The 12,253-nt window shown below is 40.8% G+C and overlaps 1 protein-coding gene across 1 annotated transcript in view; it reads right to left on the bottom strand.

Moving 5' to 3' along the window:
• si:dkey-40c11.2 (drebrin-like protein) overlaps nucleotides 1-12,253 on the bottom strand; it is a 140,799-nt gene that overhangs the window by 11,215 nt on the left and 117,331 nt on the right. The window contains exons 5-10 of the mRNA XM_061906275.1: nucleotides 10,052-10,192; nucleotides 9,243-9,320; nucleotides 9,012-9,163; nucleotides 5,963-6,017; nucleotides 4,781-4,855; nucleotides 4,588-4,696 (exon numbers count right to left, since the gene is read on the bottom strand). Of these exons, the coding sequence (XP_061762259.1) occupies nucleotides 4,588-4,696; nucleotides 4,781-4,855; nucleotides 5,963-6,017; nucleotides 9,012-9,163; nucleotides 9,243-9,320; nucleotides 10,052-10,192 (610 nt within the window). The remainder of the gene's footprint in view (nucleotides 1-4,587; nucleotides 4,697-4,780; nucleotides 4,856-5,962; nucleotides 6,018-9,011; nucleotides 9,164-9,242; nucleotides 9,321-10,051; nucleotides 10,193-12,253) is intronic.

Here is a 12,253-nt window from a genome sequence, read left to right as displayed (position 1 = left end):
CCTACCGGTTGGACGTGCCCTAAACACCTTCCCAGGGAGGCGTCCGGGGAGCGTCCTTACCAGATGCCCGAACCACCTCACCTGGCTCCTCTCGATGTGGAGGAGCAGCAACTTTACTCCAAACTCCTCCTGAATGACAGAGTTCCTCACCCCATCTCCAAGGGAGAGCCACCCCACCCAAGGTAGGAAACTAATTTCGGCCGCTTGTACCTGTGATTTTGTCCTATCGGTCATAACCCAAAACTCATGACCATTGGTGAGGATAGGGATGTAGATCGACCAGTAAATTGAGACCTTCGCCTTCCGACTCAGCTCCTTCTTTACCACAAAGGATCGAGCTGTCAAGCAATTAAAAAGGAGCAATAGCTAATTAGGATCTGTACTTAATTCATCTTCTTAATCTTGTTATTAATCTCACCTAAAATACTGAAAAAACCCTAAACTTGAGGTATTTTCATTTAAAGTCATTACATTATTATAGTGTTTTTGGGACGTTCAGCGTTCAGTGGGGCGGTTTTCAGCCGAGTGTGAAGCTGCTGGGATGAGGATTAGCATGATCTAAGGCCATGGTTCTCTACCGGAAAAACGTTGGACTGCACCACTCGGGTCGGGTGTGAAGTTCTGCCTCAAGTAGAGGAGTTCAGGTATCTCAGGGTCTTGTTCAAGAGTGAGGGAAGTAAAGAACGCGAGATTAACAGATTGGTGCGGCATCTGCAATGATGCTGTCACTGCACCTGTCTGTTGTGGTGAAGAAGGAACTGAGTCAGAAGGCGAAGCTCTCGATTTACAGGTCGGTCTACGTTCCTACCCTCACCAATGGTCATGAACTCTGGGTAATGACCGAAAGGTTGCAAATACAAGCGGCAGAAATTAGTTTCCTCAGCAGGATGTCTGGGATCACCCTCAGAGACAGGGTGAGGAACTCGGTCGTCCGAGATAGACAGAGTAGAGCCAGCTGAGATGGCTTGGGCATCTACTGCGGATGCCTTTTGGTCGCGTCCCTGGTAAGGTGTTTCGGGCATGTCCAGCCAGGAGGAGACCTTGGGGCAGACCTCCTGGGACCCATTGGAGGGACTATGTCTCACAGTTGACCTCCTCGGCATCCCCCCTGTAGAACTAGAGGAGGTGGCCGGGGACAGGGAAGTCCGGGCATCTTTGCTTAGACTGCTGCCCCCGTGACCCGGACTTGGAAAAGCGAATGATAAATGGATGGATGAATAGATTATTATAAAGGTCAACATAACCAAGTCAATTATTGGTTTTAACAGACCGGAACAGATGCAGTCTGTTTTATTTATTAAAATAAAACAACATGTTCATTGAAGGGCTTCACGCTGGAAGAGGAGTTAGTGCGTCTGCCTCACAATACGAAGGTCCTGAGTAGTCCTGGGTTCAATCCTGGGCTCGGGATCTTTCTGTGTGGAGTTTGCATGTCCTCCCTGTGACTGTGTGGGTTCCCTACGGGTACTCCGGCTTCCTCCCACTTCCAAAGACATGCACCTGGGGATAGGCTGATTGGCAACACTAAATTGGCCCTTGTGTGTGAATGTGAGTGTGAATGTTGTCTGTCTATCTGTGTTGGCCCTGCGATGAGGTGGCGACTTGTCCAGGGTGTACTTCGCCTTCCGCCTGATTGTAGCGACCCCAAAGGTTATAAGCGGCAGAAAGTGGATGGATGGGGGGATGGATTTTCATTGAAAGTGTTAAATCCAACACATAAAAAAACAATACTGTAAGTACAGAATGTTGTTGCTTTTCCTTGGCTTCAGATAATATAAAACAAATTAAACAGTTCCAATCAGAGTGCTGTGAAATAGAACACCAATACAAAAATAATTGTCATCGTCACAAAATAAAGTGATAAAATGACATCAAGTAAAGCTGAGTAATCATATCAATGTTTTTTTTTTCATATAAAGTCAATAATTAAAACATTGCCCACGCAACAGAGAAAATGATGACTTTGATTGACACAACCAACGACAATCACAGCTGCCTTGTGCACGCACATCAATGTCCAACAATGTTTGATGTTTTAAATCTTGTATGACAGAGCAGGAAGTTATTTACTTGGGTTTCGCGTCCATTTCACCAGGCGGCAGACGCACATGAACGCGCCTTATGACACGACTGCTTAAAACATTCTCCGCCATATACAGTACAGACCAAAAGTTTGGACACAACCTCCTTATTCAATGTGTTTTCTTTATTTTCATGACTATTTACATTGTAGATTGTCACTGAAGGCATCAAAACTATTAATGAACACATGTGGAGTTATGTACCTGACAAAAAAAGGTAAAATAACTGAAAACATGTTTTATATAAGTAAGACGGTTTTCAAGCTTTTAGTCAGCCCCTCGAAGAATGTGCAATGTCGCGGTTGCGCCATTTCCCGCAAATTCAACCAATTTCTGCAAAAATTTTGGCCGGTCAAGTTTGTCTCTGAGCGGTGCTCAAAACTGCACGTTGGGGGGGAGCATTATCGCAATTTCGGAAGGGTTGAAACCAATGAAGATGGGTTCCCAGTGGCTTATTTTATTTTTCAATTTTTTTTCAAGATTTTACCCATGATGGAATATCCCGAAAAGAGGCTTTGGGGTGCCTGATTTTCGCTGTCTTTAAATCCATCGTCCGTTTTCCTCTGACGTCATTTAGTGATGCCAACATGGCGGATAGCACAGCAAGATATAGCGACATTAGCTCGGATTTCAGCGGCTTAAAGGGGAACATTGGGACGGCGTGGCGCAGTGGGAGAGTGGCCGTGCGCAACCCGAGGGTCCCTGGTTCAAATCCCACCTAGTACCAGCCTTGTCACGTCCATTGTGTCCTTGAGCAAGACACTTCACCCTTGCTCCTGATGGGTGCTGGTTGGCGCCCTGCATGGCAGCTCCCTCCATCAGTGTGTGAATGTGTGTGTGAATGGGTAAATGTGGAAGTAGTGTCAAAGCGCTTTGAGTACCTTGAAGGTAGAAAAGCGCTATACAAGTACAACCCATTTATCATTTATCATTTATATTCTAGTTTCTTCAAAATAGCCACCCTTTGCTCTGATTACTGTTTTGCACACTCTTGGCATTCTCTCGATGAGCTTCGAGTGCAATACGTTTTCATAACATGGTGGGTTCAAATCCATGCTCGGGATCTTTCTGTGTGGAGTTTGCATGTTCTCCCCGTGAATGCGTGGGTTCCCTCCGGGTACTCCGGCTTCCTCCCACTTCCAAAGACATGCACCTGGGGATAGGTTGATTGGCAACACTAAATTGGCCCTAGTGTGTGAATGTGAGTGTGAATGTTGTCTGTCTATCTGTGTTGGCCCTGCGATGAGGTGGCGACTTGTCCAGGGTGTACCCTGCCTTCCGCCCGATTGTAGCTGAGATAGGCGCCAGCGCCCCCCGCGACCCCGAAAGGGAATAAGCGGTAGAAAATGGATGGATGGATGGGTCACTACTGCCTACTTTCTCTTGTTATATACTTATTTTACTGTTATATTTTTATTCCCATTGTTGCTTTTTATTTTTTATTCTTATTGTAATATTTCTCTATTTTGTTTCCATTTAAACCCCCATTATTTACTTTTTACTTTTATTTAAATTGATCTCAACTCTGTACACTGCTGCTGGAATTTTAAATTTCCTGAAGGAATCAATAAACTACTATCTATCTATCTATCTATCTATCTATCTATCTATCTATCTATCTATCTATCTATCTATCTATCTATCTATCTATCTATCTATCTATCTATCTATCTATCTATCTATCTATCTATCTATCTATTTATCTATCTATCTATCTAGCTATCTATAAGAGGTAGTCATTTGAAATCGTTTTCACTTCACAGGTGTCATAGTTTTGATGCCTTCATAACTCCACATGTGTTCATTCATAGTTTGGATGCGTTCATTGACAATCTACAATCTAAATAGTCATGGAAATAAAGAAAACGCATCGAATGAGGTGTGTCCAAACTTTTGGCCTGTACTGTAAATGTGCTCTGATTTTAAATATAATGTGCACATCACTGTACAAGTTATATATCACATTATTGATGCAGAGTAAAATAGTATAAAGTCAACATTTCAATATAACTTGCGTAATAGATAGGCGCACGTTACTAAAAACAGTATTGTCTATGCTAAAAACAAGACATTTGAACGTATATTACACTTATATTCCAGATCATAATTACCATTTTACACTAATTGTCGGATAGAGTTCATCCTATTTCTACAAATCTATTCAAAGCCGTTAACATCACTGCCCAAGTTGAGTAACAGAGAAGGACCTCTTTTTTTCATCGTGGCGACAAATGATCTTTGTGACGCATGGCCCTAAATTGCAAAAACAACCAAATAGTGTCAATAAAGTTTTTTTTTTTCATTTCATTTATCTTAATGCAAGGGTTACACAGATAAAAAAAATAACAATAATAAAACAAATATTGTATAAGTTATAACCTAATTTTGGATGAAAAATTGAGAGAACGTTTGTTTGACTTACTTTTACACTTCGAACAATACAACGTCACGCTACCAACATGGAATTATTTCGCAAACGTTCCACACCCATGCAAAGAATACAAACCAGAACGTGATGATCCAGGGCTGGTCGGACTTTGCGATGACGTCGACGACAGCTGCCTGAAGAACTCCCGAGGGTTCATGGAGCGCTGGGACACTAACACTGCTGCCTCCTACAGTATCACCACAATATTTGGAATGAAATCTAAATGCAGCAGCTCGCCGTGTAAGTGCCAAGTACTTGACTTCCTACTTACTGCCGCCATCTCTATTGACTCGCTCCTTCTTAGACAAGCCCTCATGTCCTCCTCATGCTCCCTCCTCTCCTGGTCCTGAAACACACGGGCTTTGTGATTGACTTGGGTTAAAATGCTTAATTCCTATGTAGCAGTGATATTGGAAATGTTGTGTTATGATAAGATGTATATCTTTCCTTAAAAATGTCATATAGATAAGAGTAGTACATTTCTGTATATGCCGCATTAGCAAAACAGAAAAGTAGGTCACATGATGACAATATGTGGACCCAAACAAACACACAACTCCAGAAATTTTAAAAATCCAAAAGCAGGGAAGTTGGCACGTTGTGTAAATCGTAAATAAAAACAGAATAAAATGATTTGCAAATCCTTTTCAACCTATATTCAATTGAATACACTGCAGAGACAAGATACTTAACATTCAAAATAGTAAACTTTGTAATTTTTTGCAAATATTACCTCATTTGGAATTTGATGCCTGTAACATGTTTCAAAAAAGCTGGCACAAGTGGTAAAAAAGACTGAGAAAGTTGAGGAATGCTCATTAAACACTTATGTGGAACCTCTCATGGACGCCCCTGCTTGTTTCAGCAAGAAAATGCCAAGCCACATTCTGCACATGTAACAACAGCGTGGCTTCGTAATAAAAGTGCGGGTACTACACTGGTCTGCCATTGAAAATGTGTGGCGCAATATGAAGCCTAAAATACCACATTGGAGACCCCGGAATGGTGAACAACTTAAGCTGTACATCAAGCAAGAATGGGAAAGAATTCCACCTGAAAAGCTTCAAAATTTGGTCTCCTCAGTTCCCAAACGTTTACTGAGTGTTGTTGAAAGGAAAGGCCATGTAACACAGTGGTAAAAATGCCCCTGTGCCAACTTTTTTGCAGTGTGCTGCTGCCATTATATTCTAAGTTAATGATTATTTACAAAAAAAAAATACGTTTCTCAGTTCGAACATTAAATATCTTGTCTTTGAAGATTATTTAATTGAATATAAGTCGAAAAGGATTTGCAAATCAATGTATTCTGGGTTTTTTTACCATTTAGACAACGGGCCAACTTCACTGGTTTTGTGTTTTGTATTTAAACCTATTATTGGTCCACACAATTATCAGTTATGTGTACTTTGCAATAACAACAATTCTACAGACAGTTATGTTGCTCTGGACTAACCCATCTAAATTTCTCCTTTCTGCGCAGTACTTCCTCCTGTTCCGCTTGCTTCTGTCTGCAAGACAGGAAGCAAAGGTAGAAGACAACGCTTTGTCAAAACATTGATATGGATTCATTTTCATTTGAGCAAGATTTAATACATTTAAGGACTGATCTACTAAAGGTTTGCGTGTATTAAAACAAGTGTAAACTTGACAGCACACGCAAAGCTGATTCACCAAGCTTTTGCGCCGAGGATTGTCTCTCTTAAATAAATAAAATAAGAACATGAATATGCAGAATATGTACTGATTATTAGAACGCCCACAATAGTGGAGGGAAGAGATGCAACTATAATCATTAAGCACAAGCAATGTGATTTATTTAGTTCTGCAACTAGATTTAGCACACCTTTGTTTTGGTGTCTCCCAATTAGGCCTTAAATGGGAACCTAACTTTTTTTTAAATGTTGCCTATCATTGACAATCCTTATGAATGACATGACGATGAATGTTTTTGTTTTTCATTCTAACTTGTAAATAAACACAGTGGCAGGCCGTGCGTTTCCCCCCTAGGCCTTCAATGATCTCCGATTTCAATGATTACCTCTCAAAATACCATAATTGATGTCACCACATGACCATTGTTGGAGAAATACTATACAGGAACACATTTACACCCTTGTGTATATTGAAGCACATCAACAGTGTACAAAACGGGTTCTTTTCTGGCACATTTAAAAATCAATTGAAACGCCTCAGCAATTAAAACATATACCATAAATTTCTCTTCTTTGCTTATGCAACTTCTGGTCAAAAGAGTTTGATTCAAAGTACACACTTCTCAAGGATATATTAACTGCCCTGACCACAAGATGGCGACAAATACACATGTAACAATGTTAATTAAATGACAAGCATGACACACTTTAACAGCAAGAGTTTACAACTTTTAGTTGTAACATAACAGCTATTGTCAACAACGTGTGATCTGATTGGCTATCGCAACTGTCTATCAACTGTATGTCTTCTCGAATTCATCCGCTAACGGTCCCGATGAGTATCCAATCACAGGACGCGTAAATTTCACGTTCAACGTGAGGCCAGCTAGAAGGCCTTACTGACAACAACTCATGATCTGATTGGCTATCGCAACTGTCTTTCAATTGTATGTCCCCTTTCACTCATGATCTGATTGGCTATCGCAACTGTCTTTCAACTGTATGTCCCCTTTCACTTACAGTGCACGGAAGCCCACATTGTTGATTCTTAAAGGCCTACTGAAATGAGATTTTCTTATTCAAATGGGGATAGCAGGTCCATTCTATGTGGAGTAGTAGAGAACATCGACGATAAAGTTCGCAACTTTTGGTCGCTAATAAAAAAGCCTTGCCTGTACAGGAAGTAGCAGACGATGTGCGCGTGACGTCACTGGTTGTAGGTCACTGGTTGTAGGTCTCTTCACATCCTCACATTGTTTACAATCATAGCCACCAGCAGCTAGAGTGATTCGGACCGAGAAAGCGACAAATTCCCCACTAATTTGAGCGAGGATAAAAGATTTGTGGATGAGGACAGTGAGAGTGAAGGACTTTAAAAAAAAAAAGAGTAAAAAAAAAAAGGCAAGGGCAGTGGGAGCGATTCAGATGTTATTAGACACATTTACTAGGATAATTCTGGAAAATCCCTTATCTTCTTATTAGATTATAGAGTACCTGAAAGTCGGAGGGGTGTGGCCACGGGTGTGGTAACCGCCAGTGTCTCTGAGGGTAGCCACGCAGCTGCAGGAGGACGCAAGCTACGCCTTATTACCACAATTTTCTCACCGAAACCTGCCGGTTGACATGTGGTCGGGAACCATGTTCGCTTGACCGCTCTTTTCCATAGTTAAGCTTCACCTTCGGGAATTTTAAACAAGGAAACACCGGCTGTGTTTGTGTTGCTAAAGGCAGCTGCAATACACCACTTCCCACCTCCATGTTTCAACTTTGACTTCTCCATTATTAATTGAACAAATTGCAAAAGATTCTGCAACACAGATGTCCAGAATACTGTGTAATTATGCAATTAAAGCAGACTACTTATAGCTTGGATCAGGCTGGAAAAAAATGTCCGCTAAAACCGGTGACGTCAAACGCACGTCATCATACCGCGACATTTTCAACAGAATACATTGCGCGAAATTAAAAATTGCAATTTAGTAGACTAAAAGGGCCATATTGGCATGCGTTGCAATGTTAATATTTCATCATTTATATATAAACTATCAGACTGCGTGGTCGGTAGTAGTGGGTTTCAGTGGGCCTTTAAGGCCCCCAGGCAGAGTTAGTACAGCATGGCAACAAAAGCTAGCTGAATTCTGATTGGATGAAAACTAAAACTAAAAACAAATCACTAATATGACAAGAAGAAAATATGGATACTTTTAGATATATTTAGGGGAACATTTTTTTTTATCTTTAATTATGATCATGATTTCTGCTTATGATAGGCCAGCAGAGAAGGCCTTGCTGGCCCTGGCGGCACACCACTGAATAAACTTAAATACAGCAGAGCCCATGGGAGGTTCTCTATTTTGCCTATAAATAACCATTCAAAAACCATCAAATATACTTGACTTACACTTAGTTATTTGATTATGAACCAAGTATTAGTGATTTTGTTATTATAAGCGCTAACGCAGACAAACTATTTATAGCGTAGCTGTGATCACAAGCCTGTGTAAAATGTGATCGACTGGCGAGGTGTTGCCTTGCTTCTGTAAGTTTATTGTAGATCGTAAATTATGCATCTCACATGTACTGAAGGAGTGTGAGGACATATCCCGACAAGTGGGTACATTTTGACCGCCATTTAGGAACCGGAAATGGCGAGAACGACACAAAAAGACGCTTGCCCCCGCCCAAGTTATTCAATCAATCAATTAATCAATCAAAGTTTATGTGTATAGCCCTTAATCAGTTCACAAACCACAACAACATCCTCGGATCTGATCCCAAATCCGGGCAAGAGAAAAGTCAACCCAATGGGAACAATGAGAACCCTCCAACCTGAGAAAAGACAACTCTCACCTTTGTTCCTCAATCAACCGTAGTTTCTCGTTCATTTTCCGATCTCTCTCTTCCGTATCCTTTCGTTCTTTCATAACTCGTTCTCTCTCAAGCCGCCTTCTCTCCTCTGCGGCTCGTCTCCTTTCCTCTTCCTTCCTCTGTTCTTCCTCTCGCTGAAGAAAAAATAAATGAATGAAGCGGAATATGACAATGATCATATGAACATCTAAGTACAGTCTAGGGAAAAAATACCTCTGCACGTGCCCAGAAGGAATCTCTGTTAATGAGTCTCATCTCCATTGCAGCGTTCGTCTTTCTATAGTTTGTACCCTGCAGAGAGTTTAAAAATGTTTTATTTTATATGCAGGATTACATGTCAGGTTCTCCACTAACCAGCCACTTTATTAGGCACAGCTGCACAATGCAAAGCCATCCGATACAAGTAAAACAAATACTTACTTTACAAAGACAATAACACTCCTTTTGAAGAGGTATTTATGAATTATTTTATCATTTTTTCTGTTTTTGAAGTGCTTATCTGATTTTATAGAAAAAAGAAGTATAAGAAATTGAGGCTATATCATCACAGCGCATCATAAAAAATTACCATATGCTTTTATAACACGGTGGATATTTTTTTATGTATTTATTCCAATTCTAAACTGGTTTATAACCTTGAAAAATCATTGAAACATTATTGTATGTACATATATATATAAATATATATATGTGTATAATTTTAAGTGCCTTGGTATTTTATAAAACCTTAATGTTAAAAAGTGATCTTAGATGTACCTAATGAAATGACCCATATGCAAATAAGGATTGGATAAACTTTCATTCATCCCACAATGGGGAAATTGTAATTGCAAACTGTACTTATTTGCAAATGTTGTGAAAAAGTTGCAGTAGTTTGCAATCACAAGTAAAAGTTATTTGCAATGGTGGTTGAATTACTGTAAACATATTTTAACATCAGACCACACCAAGGTTCAACGTAAGACTTACTAAAAGCATCTGCTGTCATCTAGTGGACACAAGGGGTATTGCCAACTACTCACAACAATGTCCTCCCTCTCTGAGGACCTGGAGGAGCTCTTCCTGGCCCACTGAGGTGGAGCGTGGGTCTTGCTGAGCTCAGCTCTAATCCCCTCCTCTGTCACATCCTCCGCTTTGTGCGCACTAATAAAAGCATGCGCCTCCTGAAATGCGGAGAACGAAGCACAGTGATTAGGGTATGACAAATGTGAATATAACGTTACATGTTGCATAGCTCCTCATGTTCGCACACAACGGTCCCATACATGAGTGTGCAAGGGGGCCTCTGGTGATTTTTTTTTTTTTTTGGTACTTGGACAGATTTGAAGTTATGCACTCAACTTGGAGCCAAGCTGTTGTGCAACTGCGTCAGTGGGAAGGATGGTGGGAGAGAAAACCCTGGGAGTGATTCCATTTGCATGTTTACAGACTACAGAGGGAGCAATAGAAACATACGGAGAGCTGAGAGACAAACGTTGGAAATGGGTTTGACTCCTGTTGTGTACGCAGATATGCAAAGGCTTACAGAGGTTAAGGCCTTGTTTATACTAAGCCGGATAAGGTTATCCAGGGTAAATCACACCTAACCTTATCCACACACAACAATGCCACAGTTTAAGACCCCCGCCCCCCTCCGTCCACCGGTGCAACGCGACGTAGTACGCATGCGTGGAAAATGTGCACATTATAGTCACCTCCAGTGTTGTTTTGTGTGCAAGTTCTTTTTAAATTGAACTTATATGAACAATATCCAGGCTTCACGGTGAAAGAGGGGTTGGTGCGTCTGCCTCACAATACGAAGGTCCTGAGTAGTACTGGGTTCAATCCCGGGCACGGGATTTTTCTGTGTGGAGTTTGCATGTTCTCCCCGTGAATGCGGGGGTTCCCTCCGGGTACTCCGGCTTCCTCCCACTTCCAAAGACATGCACCTGGGGATAGGTTGATTGGCAACACTAAATTGGCCCTAGTGTGTGAATGTGAGTGAGAATGTTGTCTGTCTATCTGTGTTGGCCCTGCGATGAGGTGGTTGACTTGTCCAGGGTGTACGCCGCCTTCTGCGGTGCCTAGCTGAGATAGGCACCAGCGCCCCCTGCGACCCCAAAGGGAATAAGCAGCAGAAAATGGATGGATGAACAATATCAATACAAATACAAAGCACAGGCTACTTTTTTTGTCACATCCATGGGAGCCCACATTCTCATTGTCTCTCCTTCGACAAATGGACAAAGTTTTTCGGTAAGTAGAATCACAGATGACCTGGACATTGGAAAGTTCTCTTGCTGTCTGAGAAGTGTTGTATCCGAAATAGCTGCAATCACTTTCTCTTAAGGTTTTCATGTGTGATTTCCACAAGCGTCTGTACAGACGGAAGGAGAAACACGACCATGTCTGGATGACTCTCCTCCTTTTTTTCAGTGGTTAGCTCCGGGTTACGAAACTGCTTTATTATGAAGCTGGCTGTGGTGCGTTCTTTCTGACGATCAAGTCCACACAAAGCTAAGTGCTGGAGGTTCAAGAAATATACTGCGCACTTAGATGGATGGATGGATGGATGGATGGATGGATGGATGGATGGATGGATGGATGGATGGATAGATAGATAGATAGATAGATAGATAGATACATAGATAGATAGATAGATAGATAGATAGATAGATGGATAGATAGATAGATAGATAGATAGATAGATAGATAGATAGATAGATAGATAGATAGATAGATAGATAGATAGATAGATAGATAGATAGATAGATAGATAGATAGATAGATAGATAAATGGATGGATGGATGGATGGATGGATGGATGGATGGATGGATGGATAGATAGATAGATAGATAGATAGATAGATAGATAGATAGATAGATAGATAGATAGATAGATAGATAGATAGATAGATAGATAGATAGATAGATAGATAGATAGATAGATAGATAGATAGATAGTACTTTATTGATTCCTTCAGGAGAGTTCCTTCAGGAAAATTAAAATTCCAGCAATTGAGATCAATTTAAAAAAAGTAAATGATGGGGGTTTAAATGGAAACAAAATAGAGAAATATTACAATAAAAATAAAAAATAAAAAGCAACAATGGGAATAAAAATATAACAGTAAAATAAGAATATAACAAGACAAAGTAGGCAGTAGTGACCATGTTATGAAAACGTATTGCACTGTTATTGTTTTGCATCCCCTGTCATCCTAGTACCCCCCGCCGCCCGCCCC

Source organism: Nerophis ophidion, linkage group LG07 (genome assembly GCF_033978795.1).
Source record: "Nerophis ophidion isolate RoL-2023_Sa linkage group LG07, RoL_Noph_v1.0, whole genome shotgun sequence".
Lineage (NCBI taxonomy): Eukaryota > Metazoa > Chordata > Actinopteri > Syngnathiformes > Syngnathidae > Nerophis > Nerophis ophidion.
Note: the sequence above shows the minus strand (reverse complement) of the source record. Positions and strands in the feature narration are given on the sequence as shown.